Genomic DNA, 13,101 nt, shown 5'->3' with positions numbered 1-13,101 from the left:
ATGGATGGAAACTGATCTCCAAGGAGGATCCCCCCTCAAAGGTCCTGATTGGAGTCATGTACGGGCCTGTGCTTAGTGAGGCAAAGGCTGGCTTCCTTCTTCACGAAAGAGGCCAATTTGGTGCAGGATCTCGGAACCTCTGGAAATTCAGCAGAGGGTTATTGGAGATCCAGCCTGCGGGAAGCTTAAGATCAACAGAAGGGCCGGCTCAAACCTTTCACCCAGAGATGCTTCCCGGGTGTGTGAGGTCCCCACCATCAAAGCTGAAGCCAGCCAGAGGACAGAAAAAACTCAAAGAAGCGAGCCGGCATAGTCATACTCCACTCAGGATCAAGGATGCGGCTGTAGGGCCGGTCAACAGTTTTAAGTATGGGGGGGTCCACATAACTAACAATCTGGTCTCTCCACACATTATCCTTAGTGAAGCGTGCAAACCAGCGCCTGCATTTCCTGCGTAAAATGAGGAGAGCACCTCTTTCTCCTTCTGTGCGGGCCACTTTTTACAGAGGCATGATTGAGAGCATTTTAACAAACTGCATCCCTCTTGTGGCAGCAGTGCCTCAGAAAGTCCCTACAGAGAGTGGTGAGGACAGCAGAAAGTCCCTACAGAGAGTGGTGAGGACAGTAGAGAGAAAGTCCCTACAGAGAGTGGTGAGGGCAGCCGAGGAGGTTATAGGAAGGATGCTGCTTATAAGCGCTCTGTGCTTAGAGCTCAAAGCATTGTTAGAGACCCCACACACCTACTTCATGGTCTGTTTCTGTTGCTCCCCTCTGGGAGGAGGTTTCAAAGTATTTCTAGCAGGACTAACAGATTCTGTAACAGCTTTGTTCCCCAGGCCATCCATCTGGCAAACTCGCAAGATTCGTTTCTCTCACCACGTGCATTTATACATTCAAACTAGACTGTGCTGTTTCTGTCATATAATACATGTGTCTATATATATATATAATTTTGAATGCATTTATTCATTTATTCAATTTTGTCCAACCTTCATATTGGATGTGGTGGCCCTTTGAGAGCTGTACGCAATGAAATTTCATTTTAATGTATGACGATTAGCGTGCATTCAATGCGACAATAAAGTTATTCCAAGTGTGAGAACCCAGCTGCTAGAATCACCAAGAGTCGGCCACGAGTGAAGCACCAGGTTGGGGGCAGAGGGGGGGCAAAGCCGAGGAGTGGGCTTGTCTGACTCCGGCTGAGTTTTGCCGTTCCTCTGGGTGCCGCTTCCTTGTCTCGCGCCTCGAATTGTGAGTGTCGTTTCCATGGCAACGGTGCCGTCAGTGCAGAGGAGCCTCACTTGAAGGGTCTGTGGGCCCAACCCTTCCTAAGCTGGGTGTAGCGTTGTGGTATCCCCCGTGCCCATCCCTCCTGCTCTTCAGCCCCCACCGCCGTGGGGCGAGGTGGGCCAGGCTAATTCGGCTACAGGAGAACATCGGCCATGGGGCTGGCTTCACGAGCCACCATGCGCGAGCGGCAGCTTCAGAGGGAGGCAGCGGAAGGGACAGGCCAGGAGTGACCTGCAAGGGGAAGGAGGGAGGTTGTGCGCAAACACAACCAATGCTCAGGAAGGGCCAAGCAGCCTGAGCAATGCACAAACCCTCCTTTTAGCTGTGTCCCCAAAGTTGTGCGACCTCGGCCAAGGAGTGGAGAGGAGGAGAAAGGAAAGGAGACGAGTGGAGGGGTCGAGAGGCATTTGGTGGCTGAACAAGACGGTTTGGTTTTTAAGGCAACCAGAGTTTTTCCCTGGTTCTTGTAGCTTCTGAACCAGGGTTTCCCAACCATGGCAATTTTAAGACCTTTGGACTTCAACTCCCAGAATCCCTCCGCTTTGCTGGCTGGGGAATTCTGGGTGTTGAAGTCCACAGGCCTTAAAGTTGCAAAGGGTGGGATACCTGCTGTAGACGTAGAATTCCCTGCCCTGCCCGAGACGAAACCTCAGAGGGGGACGATGCCAATGGACGACCATCCTCCTTGGCTGGGGGGCACCCCAGAAGGGGGCCCCACAGTTCCCGGGGCTGCCTTGGCGCGATGGTGGGCACCATCATCTAGACCAGTGTTTCTCAACCTTGGCAACTTTACGTCCTGTGGACTTCAACTCCCAGAACCCCCCAGCCAGCACAGCTGGCTGGGGGGTTCTGGGAGTTGAAGTCCACAGGACGTAAAGTTGCCAAGGTTGAGAAACACTGGTCTAGATAGGTGGGGGCTTCTTCTCCACTGGACGTTCCCAGGCAAGAGGTTGAACAGTGGTCCCTGAGGGGGGGGGAATTCTTACCTTTCTGCTCTGAGCAGAGGTGGGGGGCCCCGGGGCCCCTTTCCAGAAGAGGGGAGCCAGCAGAGGGGAGGAGAAGAGGAAGGCCCACCAGGCTGTCAGGGGCTGAAGGAGGCATTCACCCAACAGCAGCCGTCCAAGGAAAGGGTCCATGCTTGACTCAACTGCCCAGATGTTTTAAAAGAAGAAGCCGAGTTGCAGGCCACGGATAGATTTACGTATTATATATCTATATGGTTATATAATATAGCGAGAGCCAGTTTGGTCCAGTCAGTGGTTAAGGCTAGAGAGTGGGAGATCGTGAGTTCAAGTCCTGCCTTAGGCGCAGAAGTCAGTGGGGGTTTTGGTCCAGCCCCCCTCTCTCTTTCAGCCCAGGCAACCTCACAGGGGTGTTGTTGGGAAGAAAAGAGTTGGAGGAAGTATGCTCACATCAGGCTCTTCCTTCGACTCCTCTCGGGAGCCCCTCCCCTCTCCAGCCAGGGACCCCCCAAGATCCTTTAGCAGAGGCCCCTGGGGGTAACCCAGAGGTTGATCCGATGGGATGGCTCAAGTGTGGCCCATTTATTGAAGCTCCAGCTGCAGAGAAGAAGAACCCTGAGCAGCTGTTTTCTTCTCTTGGCCAAGAAGTCCTGGGCTGACCCTTCGGCCCTTTGCAAAGCCGGCTTCCTTGGTTACCTTCTATTTATTTATTAGATTTATATGCTGCCCGTCTCAGTTGGGGAAATCCCTCCGGCTGGGAACTTTTGGTTCTTCCTGCTGGGTGGGAGACAAGGTGTCTCCGGTTGCTGCGGGGGGGGGGGGGGGCAGATACATGGGGAGGGCAGGTTGGAGTCCCATTGCTTGCCTAGGGAAAGGTCTCCTTAGCTAAGCGAGACCCCCATCCCTGCAGGGAGAGGGGCTCCGTCCGTGTGTTGGAAGAAACGTCCTTCTGGGTTCGGCTCCAAGTGGGGGAAAAGACTCTGGAAACATGGAGGCTGCTTGGAAAGACGGTTGAATGGTGGACAGGACCACGTGGCTTGAGGTCCTGAACAGAAAAGGGGGAATCAGGTGCTTCCAGATGTTGGGTGGAGAAGAAATGAGGGAGAGAGAGATGCTCAAAGCCTCTGGTTTTATGCCCTCTTTGGCCTTTGATCTTGAGCTTGTATTCTGTCAGAATCCCAGGCTGTGCTTTGAGTCCAACCTTGGTTGCGCATGGCTTTTTCCCCCGGGCGCTGTGGTGAGATGGGTAAAGGGCTAATATTATCGTGCCTTAATCCCATCGCCCTGGAGCTGAAGGGGGGAGATCCTCGTTATGTAGAATAGACTGGCAAAGGTGGGGGCTATTTAGAGTGAGTCTGTTTCCCGCCTAAAAACATCTCCCTCCAATTCTGATCCAGGGAAATAGAATATTCTGCCTTTTCAATATTTCCCAGGATATTTCATTTTCCTAGGGGTGTGTGGGGGGGCTGACTTCCTACACGGGCTTGGCCTTTGTGGTGCTGTGGCCTAAAGGCAGGCGGGGACCCTTCTGCAGCCCCTGTCAGAAGGGGCTCATTGAGGGCAGGAGCCTCAGTTCCAGGGCAGGCTCATACCCCAAGGGGGGGGGGGTAGCTAGATCTCCTGGTGGCCCTCCATCCACATGCAGAGCCAAGCCAGCAAAGGCTTCCAGGGATGCGGCTCTCTCAGAGGGCTGCTGTGAATGCCATAAGGGGGGTAGGAATAACCACTGTGCCTGCTGGCCTTTTCCTTGACTGAGGAAGCAAAGGGGGCCTTTTCCACCCAAGGATCTGCAGTGCCTGACACCACCACCACCTCTCCCGCAGCCCACCCCTCAAATCAGCAGGCGAAGGCGGGGAGGAGGGTCCGCTTGGCTGAAGGGGGCAGCAACCCCCTACGCTGTGTGGCTGGGGGGGGGGGCTTGAGCCAGAGTGCGGAGTGTGAGTGAGCGAGAGGGGGGAGTCAGGGGTATTGGTGAGTCTGCTGCAGTAAGTGTGAATCCTGCGCTCTTGTGTGAAGCCTCTGTGTGAAAAGGAGTCTCCCCCCCTTCTTCTCCCCCCCCTCCCACTTGGGCTGGCCCTGCACTTTCCCGGGTCTCCGGGATTTGGGGGGGGGAGGCAAGGGAGGGGCTGAAGGGCGCAACTCTCAAGGGGCTCCCAGACCTCCAGGAAGCCCCTGCTGCAGTGGGGAGGGGCGGGGCTTGAAGCAGGTGGGGTCGCTTCCTCCCCTCCCCCTCCCGCAATCCAAAGCGAGGATGTGCTGGGGAGTAGCCCCCCTTCCCCTCCCCAGTTCTCCCATTGAGGACCACAAGCCCCGCCCTCTCCCCCCGCCCCGCCTCTCTGCGAATGACAGGCGGTTTCTTAGCAACGGGGGAGGACCGCAGCCCGAGAGAAGCCCCTTCCCGGGGAACTTCGCCCCCTCCCAACAAGGGAGCCGCTCCCCTCCCTCCCTCCCTCCCTCCCCGCGGCGGCGGCGTCAGGATGGACCGCGCGCCGCCCGCCACCCGTGCCGGCCGCGGCGGCGGCTCCCTCGCTGGGCGTCCGCGGCGGCGTCCTGGGGCTTTGGCGGCGCGCGGCGTCCGGCGGCAGGTGAGCGGGGGCGGCGGCGGCGGGGGGCGGGGGCCGAGGGGGCGGGGCGGCCATGAGGTCGGGGCTGGGCGGAGGAGCCCCCCGCGCCCTGCCGCCCCCCAGCCTCCTCCTCCTCTCCCTCCGCTCTCTCCTGCCCAGCGACTACATCATCGAGGAGAAGGCGGCCGTTCTGCAGAAACGGGAGCATGAGGGCTTCGGCTTCGTCCTGCGCGGCGCCAAAGGTAAGCGCCCGCGGGGGGAGGGAGGGAGGGAGGGAGGGGAGGGGCGCCACCCCCGGGCTGCCTTGGGGGCGAGGGGGGGCGCCTGCTTCTGTGTGTGTGCAGCACGCGAGCCCCCCCCCCAATCGAATGGGCAGGGGGCTCCTCTCAGGAGCTGTTCCTCCTGATGGACCAGCCTGGTGGCTTTGGGTGCCCCCCGGCAGGCCTGCTGCAGAAGAGAGAGGGGCTTCCTTTCTGGAGACCCCCGTAGGGCTCCCACTGACCCAATCCCCCCCCCCCGCGCCGTAGCTCTATGCTCCCCCTCGTTGGCACCCAGAGGAGAAGGGGGGAGCGGGTGCTGCCTGGTGGGGGGAGGGATGGGCTGGGGGGAAGGTGGGGGGATCACACCTGCTGCTGGGATGGGTGGAAGAAAATGCGGGTGGGCGAGGTTTGCCCTCCACTGCGAGGGTCCAAGATTCAGCAAAGCAGCAGAGGGAGGGTCTCCTCCTCCCCCTCCCCATTTTCCTCCTCCTCTACCCCTCCCATTATCTGCATCAGCCTTCCTCCCTCCCTCCCTCCCTTCCTTCCTTCCGCCAGCCTCCCCTTCCCCAGCTGACCTGGGTGGAACTCAGCAGAGCCCCCGGGGCGACTCTTCAGTTCCTGCCCTCTCCTCCCGCACCCTCCAGGGCAGGCACCTGGTGGGGAGGGCCAACCCAGAGGAGGTCTCCCTGCTTGGGGCCCATGGAGCCTGGCTCTTCTTCTCCCTGGGGGGGGGCAGAGAGGGGGGGCAGACCGCTTCTCCTCTCTTCAGCCTGCCTGCCCTCCCCAGCTGATTCCCAGGTCGGGTGATGCTGCAACCACCTTTGTCCCCACAAAATGGACGGAGGGGACGGCCGGACGCTCAGCTGATGACCGCAGCCTTGGGCAGCGAATGGAGGCATGGGTGTTGCGAGAAGGACCCTGCCTGAGTAGGGAAGGGGGCTTTATGAAGACCCCCGTGCCTTAGGCTGGGAGAAGCAGGAACAGCTTCAGTAGAGTTGCTGGCATTCCCCCCCCCCCCAGACCGGTTGAAGGAAGGGCCGTGGCGATAGCTGGTGGGCCAGGAGCAGGGCTGGCCCTGAGGGATGCATAAGAGGAGGGGTCCCCTTCCAGGAGGACCTGAGGGGGGGGGGCAGCCCAGAAGGTCACCTGAGCAGCCCCGAATGCAGCGAGACACAGAACCAGGGAGCCCAAGGGGGGGGGAGGCAGGTTCCGGTGAACGGGGGGGGGTCTTAATGGGAAGAGCGTGTTGGGAAGACCTATTCAAGGGGGGTCCTTGTGCTAGCACTCACTCTAAGCCAGTGTTTCTCAACCTTGGCCACTTGAAGATGTCCGGACTTCAACTCCCAGAATTCCCCAGCCAGCGAATGCTGGCTGGGGAATTCTGGGAGTTGAAGTCCAGACATCTTCAAGTGGCCAAGGTTGAGAAACACTGCTCTAAGCGGCCCTTATGAGGGTTCCCCCTCTCTTGCCCCCTCAGCAGTCAGGACCCCCACTTAGTCCAGGCAGCGTTTCTGATGCCGTCCCCTCAAGCCTCCCCCGTGCCTTCCTCTTGTCCCAGGGTGGGAGGGTGGGGGACCAGCTGAGGTGGTCCTGAGACCAACCAGGGTTACAACAGCATTTCCTCCCCCCCCCATGCCCCCTCCCTTTATTCTGACACTACCTTCAAACAGCCAGTGGTGGCCTTGGGGACCCCAGTGACTGTGGACAGAGGCAGGAGAAGATGAGAGCATCCTGGAGGACCTTTTGAGCTCCCTGCCAACTCAAGGATGGGTGGGGGCAGAGTTCCACGGGGGGGGGGGTCTCAATTCTAAGGTCTCTCATCCAGATTATAGCAATAGCAATAGAGTTAGACTTATATACCGCTTCCTAGGGCTTTCAGCCCTGTCTAAGCGGTTTACAGAGTCAGCATATTGCCCCCAACAACAATCCGGGTCCTCCTTGAGGAGGGGGTGGAAGGAGCCCAGCCCCCCCCCTCCCAAGGTGCTTGGTTTCCCCCAAGACAAGGGGTGGAGGTGTTTCTGCATACGGATCCAGGATTCAGGCCCTTCCTGGCTCGCTCTCTCTCTCTCCAGGATGCCTGGGCTCTGGGTTCCAGAAGCCGAGAGGGAGAGCAGCTGCCTGCAGGGACCCCCACTCAGCTCTTTCCAAACGAGGAGGGGGAAGGGGGCAGAGAAAAGGAGGCCTGAATGTGCCATTGAGCTCAGCCGTGCAACAAAGCTCCAAAGGCTTTTGGAAGAGCTGAATCACGGCAAATACTATGCATAATTCAAGAGGAGGCAGGCCGGGAGGGAGCACAGAATTGGGGCCGATCTGGGCAAGAGCAGTTCAGAGATGGGGCCCCACCAGCCCCCACCGCTCTTCCTTGGGAAGGGAAGTCCTGCATGACGGATTTGACCAGCCGGAAATCCCGGGAGGGGCCACTCGGCCTCTTGTCCCACAGACCTGCCCCGAAGCGGTTCCCACCTGGCTTAGGATCTTCTTGGTGGCCTTCAACAAATGCCCTTGCCTGGAAACCTCTCCTCACCCTCCTGCAGGTCTCTCCAACCTTGGCAACGTTTAAGAGTCGTAGACTTCAACTCAACGCAACATGGGGAATTCTGGGAGTTGAAGTCCACAAGTCTTAAAGTTGCCAAGGTTTGAGAGGCCTTCTCTCCTGGAACAACGTCTCCCTTCCTTCCCTCAACGCGGCCAGCATAACAAGCAACCGTGACTTCAGAACCGTGTGAACAATAAGGGGGCTTCTTGCCTGGGTTGCCCCATCTGGGGTGGGGCTGTCCTTGGGGTCCCCTGCACCTCTGGATCACCAGATCCAGCCCCCTGCCTTGGGCACTGAGGCAGACGTGCTATCTTGGGTTTTCCCAGCTTTAACTGGACTGGCTTCATTGGTTTCATCATCGTTGCTGGTCTCCAGTCTGCCAGCCTCTTTGCTCCTTCTTTTTTAGGGGGTCTCTTGGTGGCCTCCCACCGCTTCCCCTTAACTCTCCTTCTTCCTTCCCTGCTGCTCCTTTATTAGCTTCCTTCACCTAATAAAAACGCTTATTACCTATTCCGCTGCTGGCTCTCTCTCTCTCTCCAGGCAACATAAAAACAGGAACAATTAAGGACAGTAAAAAAAGTAAAATGTAGGAGAATCAGAAATCATGGATTTGTCAGAGGGAAACAGCCTCCTCTACGTGGCCCACTGTGAGAAAGCCAGACAGGGGTGTCCTTCCCACCCACCCACCCACTCTTTCTCTCTCGCCAAGTGTGCTTCCAGGCAGCCCAAAAGGATATTCAGCAGTAAAACAAACTTAATCATTATTTAACATTCACTGTATTTGCGGCTAAAGACGGTGAGCTTGTCAGCTAGAAAGCTGCCAGCCCAGGTTCGAGACCCCGGTTTCTGCATGATGGGGTGAGCTCCCGTCCCTTGGCTCAGTTTTGCTCACTTAGTAGTTTGAAAGCATGCAAACGCGAGTAGATTAATAGGTACCACTTCATTGAGAAGGTAACAGTGTTCTGTGTGCTATTGGCATATAGCCACGTTGGCCACACAACTACAGAAAATGTCTTTGGACAATTCTGGCTCCCTCGATCACGAAACAGATGCGTCCCACACTCTTGAGTCAGACACAATTGGACAGGAGAACCTTAGAGTCCTCTCGGTCAGCCAGGAATCCTAGGGCTGGAAGAGACCTCGGGGGTCTTCTAGCACAGCCCCTTGCCCAAGGCGGCAGAACTTATATCATCCTGGATAAAGGGTTGCCTAACATTTCTTGAAAACCTCAACTCCAGGAGGCAGGCTGTTCCACTGGCTAATTTTTCTCATTATCAAGAATTCCCCCTTGGTTCTAGTTTGGATCTCCCTCTAATGAGGGAGCTCCCACCCATTGCTTCTTGTCTTGGCCTCTGGAGAATAGGTTGACCCCTTCTTCTCTGTGGCAGTCCTCAAGTACTGACCCTGGAAGTGATAACTGAGGGCTGCTATCTTGTCACCACCACCACCCCGGTCCTTCGTTAGGCTAGCCCAGGGGTCCCCAAACCTGGCAACTTTAAGCCTTGTGGACTTCATCTCCAGGAATTCTACCCAAGAAGCTATGCTGGCTGGAGAATTCTTGGAGTTGAAGTCCACAAGTATTAAAGTTGCCAGGTTTGAAGACTTCTGGGCTAGACAAACCCTTAGTAGCTCATCAGATGGTTTAGCCTCCTCCTCATCTTTGTTGCTCTTCTCTGCATTCTTCCTGTTTTTTTCTTTCTTGATCTCCTTGTGGAGGTGGAACCTTCATCCGCGAAGAGGGAAGTAAATTAACCCATTGCAGCCTCTTCCCAGCAGCTGCTTTCAGTCCTGCCTGGACCATGCAGAAGAATCAAGTCCCAGAAATGCCCACTCAATCTAGAGTTACAGACCTAACTTTAGGTTCCAGTTTTATTTATTAAAATGTGTACGTAGGTACACTGTGTGTGTGTGTGTGTGTGTGTGTGTGTGTGTGTGTGTGTGTGTAAACCTATACATGGAACATTTTGAAACTAACGCCTTAGATAAATCTGAACACAAACCCAGACTCTGGCTTAGATATCTTGATGACACTTCGTGTTTTGGCCTCACGGGAAAGAAAAACTGGACAACTTCCTCACAGATCTCAACATCCTACACCCCAAAATACAATTCACTATGGAAATAGAAGCAAATAACCAACTTCCCTTTCTGGACATCCTAATCCACAAAAAACCCAACGGCTCCCTAGGACACACCATCTACCGGAAAAAAACACACACAACCGCTACTTAAATGCACAATCCCACCACTACCCTGCACAGATCAACTCTGTAGCCAAGACCCTCATCTCCAGAACCAAACGCCCAGCCGACAAAGACCACTTGGACACTGAATTACACACACTCACAAATGTATTAATCTCCAATGGATTCCAAAGAAAAACAATTACCAACCTAATCCAAAGGGAGACCCCTCCCCAAAAACCAAGACACAGAACAGGACAACGGCATCGCCCTCCTCCCTTACATCAAAGGCACCACAGATAAAATCAGCAAACTTCTCCACAAACACAATATCAAGACAGCCTCCAACACTGACCAAAAAATAGCCAACATCTTACAAAATCCCAAAGACAAGATCCAGCTAGAAAACCAAGGAGTCTACGAAATACCACGCAAAATCTGCCCTGCCACATACATAGGACAAACGAACAGAGAATAAAGGCACGCATCGCAGAACACAAAAACGCGGTAAGAAAAAAAAGAAAAAACTTCCTCCCTTTTCCAGCATCTTAAAGGACATGAAATTGATTTTGAAGGAACCAAGTTAATCTCCAAAACTGAACACTTCAACAAGAGAATAATTATGGAAGCCATCGAAATAGAGAAACACCCCCACAACATGAATTAACGTGACGATATCTCTTGCCTACCAGACGTCTGGAAACCAGTCAACAAACGAGTCCCAGCCAAAAAAACCGACACCGGACCCAGAACAACACAGGACGCCACCACCAATCACCCTCACCAGACTCAAACCCAAACCCATCCCATAGACGAAATGCAACCACCATTTGGAAGCCAAACCATGGCAGCATCACCAACTGCTGCACCCTCTCTGACACCCACACTAAGCAAACTGACATACGCCATGAATACATGGCCAGACCGCAAACTCGGAGCCAAACCAAAGCCTGGGATGTTACACCTCAGCCATCTGCTCAGGACGTTACATCACAGAACTCAGGAGGTTACAACGCAAAGGCTCAGGATGTTACAATGCAGCCAACTCCCCAAGAGGTTGCAGCACAGGACTCAGGATATCACTACAATAGAGCTCAGGATGTCATCACCCAGCCAATTACCCAGGTCGTTACAACACAAAAGAACAATAGGCACACAGCCAGTACCTCAACCACACAGGATGTTACGAAACAACCGACTAATCTGCAAATATCAACTCCATCAACTAATCAAGATGCAACAACACAGCCAACAACCCACTTACAGCAACAAAGCCAGAACTCCACACACCCCCACCAATATTTATAGAAAGACGGCAGCTCCGATCACGCTTTGCTCGCACAAGCACGAAGCCGAAGGCACCAGCCTGAAGATTATATATAATACAATTCTGGGCGTTAAAGTCCTCTGGTCTTAAAAGTTGCCCTGGTTGGAGATCCCAAATCTACATTTTCGTCCTTTTAGTTATTGTAACATCCATCCGTGCTCTGTTCAAGGCCTGCTGGACAGGCGGCTGTCCACCCCTCTTCTCTAGGGACCATGATCTGCCCTGTTGAACTGCTTTTACTCATCTGAGGCTATAACACCTCATGACAAGATTTTGTTTAAAAAATATTATTTTGAGCAAATCCATGCTGACTTCTGTAGAGAGATCATTTGTTTGTCGAGGTGTTTATTGTGTTTATCTCGCCAGGATTCAGAGCCTCCCAGGGCCCAGCGTGATGGGAGTGCAGTTCTATCAATCTTCTTCATTGCTTTTCTCCGTCTTGAAGACACGGGCAACGTTTCTTCCCCTCCCATCACCTGGCATCTCACCAGATCTGTGGGGCTTCCCAGAAATGATGGGGAAAGGTTTGGCCAGACCACCCGCTAGTTCCTTCGTACCCTTAGATGCGGCTCATTTTGTCCCTTTCAGAGCAGAAAAGGGATTTATAGAAGAGAATATTTGTAGTTGAGGGTTGAGCTGTGGCTTCCTTGGTGCTCTCTGAGCTTGGTAACCTCATCAGGGCTAGAAGGAAAGGGAGGGTGCGGAGAGGAGGAGGAGGAGGAGGAGGGAACTGGGGGGGGTTCTTGGTGCTCTCTGGTCATTCTCTTGCAGACATTTCATGGCCCAACTAGGTAACAGCATCAGTGCAAAGGAGTGTAGAGTTTGTGACTACATACATACATACATACGAATTAAAAGACGGTAGAATTAAAAGGTGACTCCCTCCAGACAATTGCAGGTAGGCCTTGGCTTACGACCACAGTTGAGCCCCAAAATTTGTGTTGCTAAGTGAGTTTTGCCCCATTTTACACCCTTTCTTGCCATGCTTGGTTTTTCTTTGATTTTTATTTTATTTTAATTGAACAAAAACGCAAAAAAAAGAATCATCCTTCATTACATCTTGTAGAAAGCGTGTCGATTGGTTATAGATAACTTTCGTGCATTTCTTCCACAGTCATTACTTATAGTTCATATTAGATTATACACTTTAAGTCAAAAATCTTTGTATATCTTACTATCAATGTACCACAATTCTCATTTGACTACAATTATTTGAACATGCTTTCACCTCAAATCCTTCATACTTAAAGACACAACCACATAATGGCATTCATTAGCTGTTTCAAAAAAATCCTCCAATAACATTATACCTTTATGGCATCTTTTAAGTAAAAGTCAATTAATAAAGTTTCTAAACCTCCCCCCCCCCTTTTCCCAAATCATTGACTAAAATTTATATCCAAGTTACTTTAGCCAATACCATAGCATGTATATATTGTTAAACAATGTCCATTAACATTTCCTTGTTGTTATTATAATTGGCTAAAAATCATTTACTATTTATGCCCCATCTCCTCTCCTCAGGGCTCTCCCCACCCCCACCCCCCACCCCCAAAAACCCTTACACCTTTATAACAAGATCTAAATGAAAATTTGTTAATAAAATGTATAGGTCTTTTTCCCAAGTCACAATTTACAATTTATATCCAAATTTCTTTTACTAAATTGTCAATACATGTATATATCATTACGCTGTATCCATTATCATTTCATTATTATTATTATGGTTAATTAATTGTTAGCGAGTAAACATTTAATAACAATCTAAAACAATCTAGGAGCTACAAAATTCCTACTTATTAATCACCAAAATCAACTAATTTTTTATTATCAACTTTCATTGTCAACCTGTATCTTTCCAATAACAAAACAGTCTTATCTTATCTCGCCAATTGTGGTGTCAGTCTTCTTTTTATCTCCTTTATAAGGTTTTTATAGACTTCGCACTTTATTGCTTGAAGGGTCTCTCAGATAATCTC

General features: G+C 52.7%; 1 protein-coding gene across 2 annotated transcripts in view; it reads left to right on the top strand.

Annotated features, from left to right (window-relative positions):
- The window catches only part of SHANK3 (SH3 and multiple ankyrin repeat domains 3), a 217,480-nt gene that overhangs the window by 136,978 nt on the left and 67,401 nt on the right, over positions 1-13,101 (top strand). For both annotated transcript variants that reach the window (XM_087722598.1, XM_087722599.1), the window contains exon 14: positions 4,976-5,058. In XM_087722598.1, coding sequence (XP_087578724.1) covers positions 4,976-5,058 — 83 coding nt within the window. The remainder of the gene's footprint in view (positions 1-4,975; positions 5,059-13,101) is intronic.

The sequence above is a fragment of the Thamnophis sirtalis genome, unplaced genomic scaffold, assembly GCF_051295495.1.
Source record: "Thamnophis sirtalis isolate CommonGarterSnake01/CBP01778 unplaced genomic scaffold, rThaSir2_p1.2 scaffold_9, whole genome shotgun sequence".
In the NCBI taxonomy this organism is placed as follows: Eukaryota; Metazoa; Chordata; class Lepidosauria; order Squamata; family Natricidae; genus Thamnophis; species Thamnophis sirtalis.
This window is presented reverse-complemented; position numbering and strand designations above follow the sequence as displayed.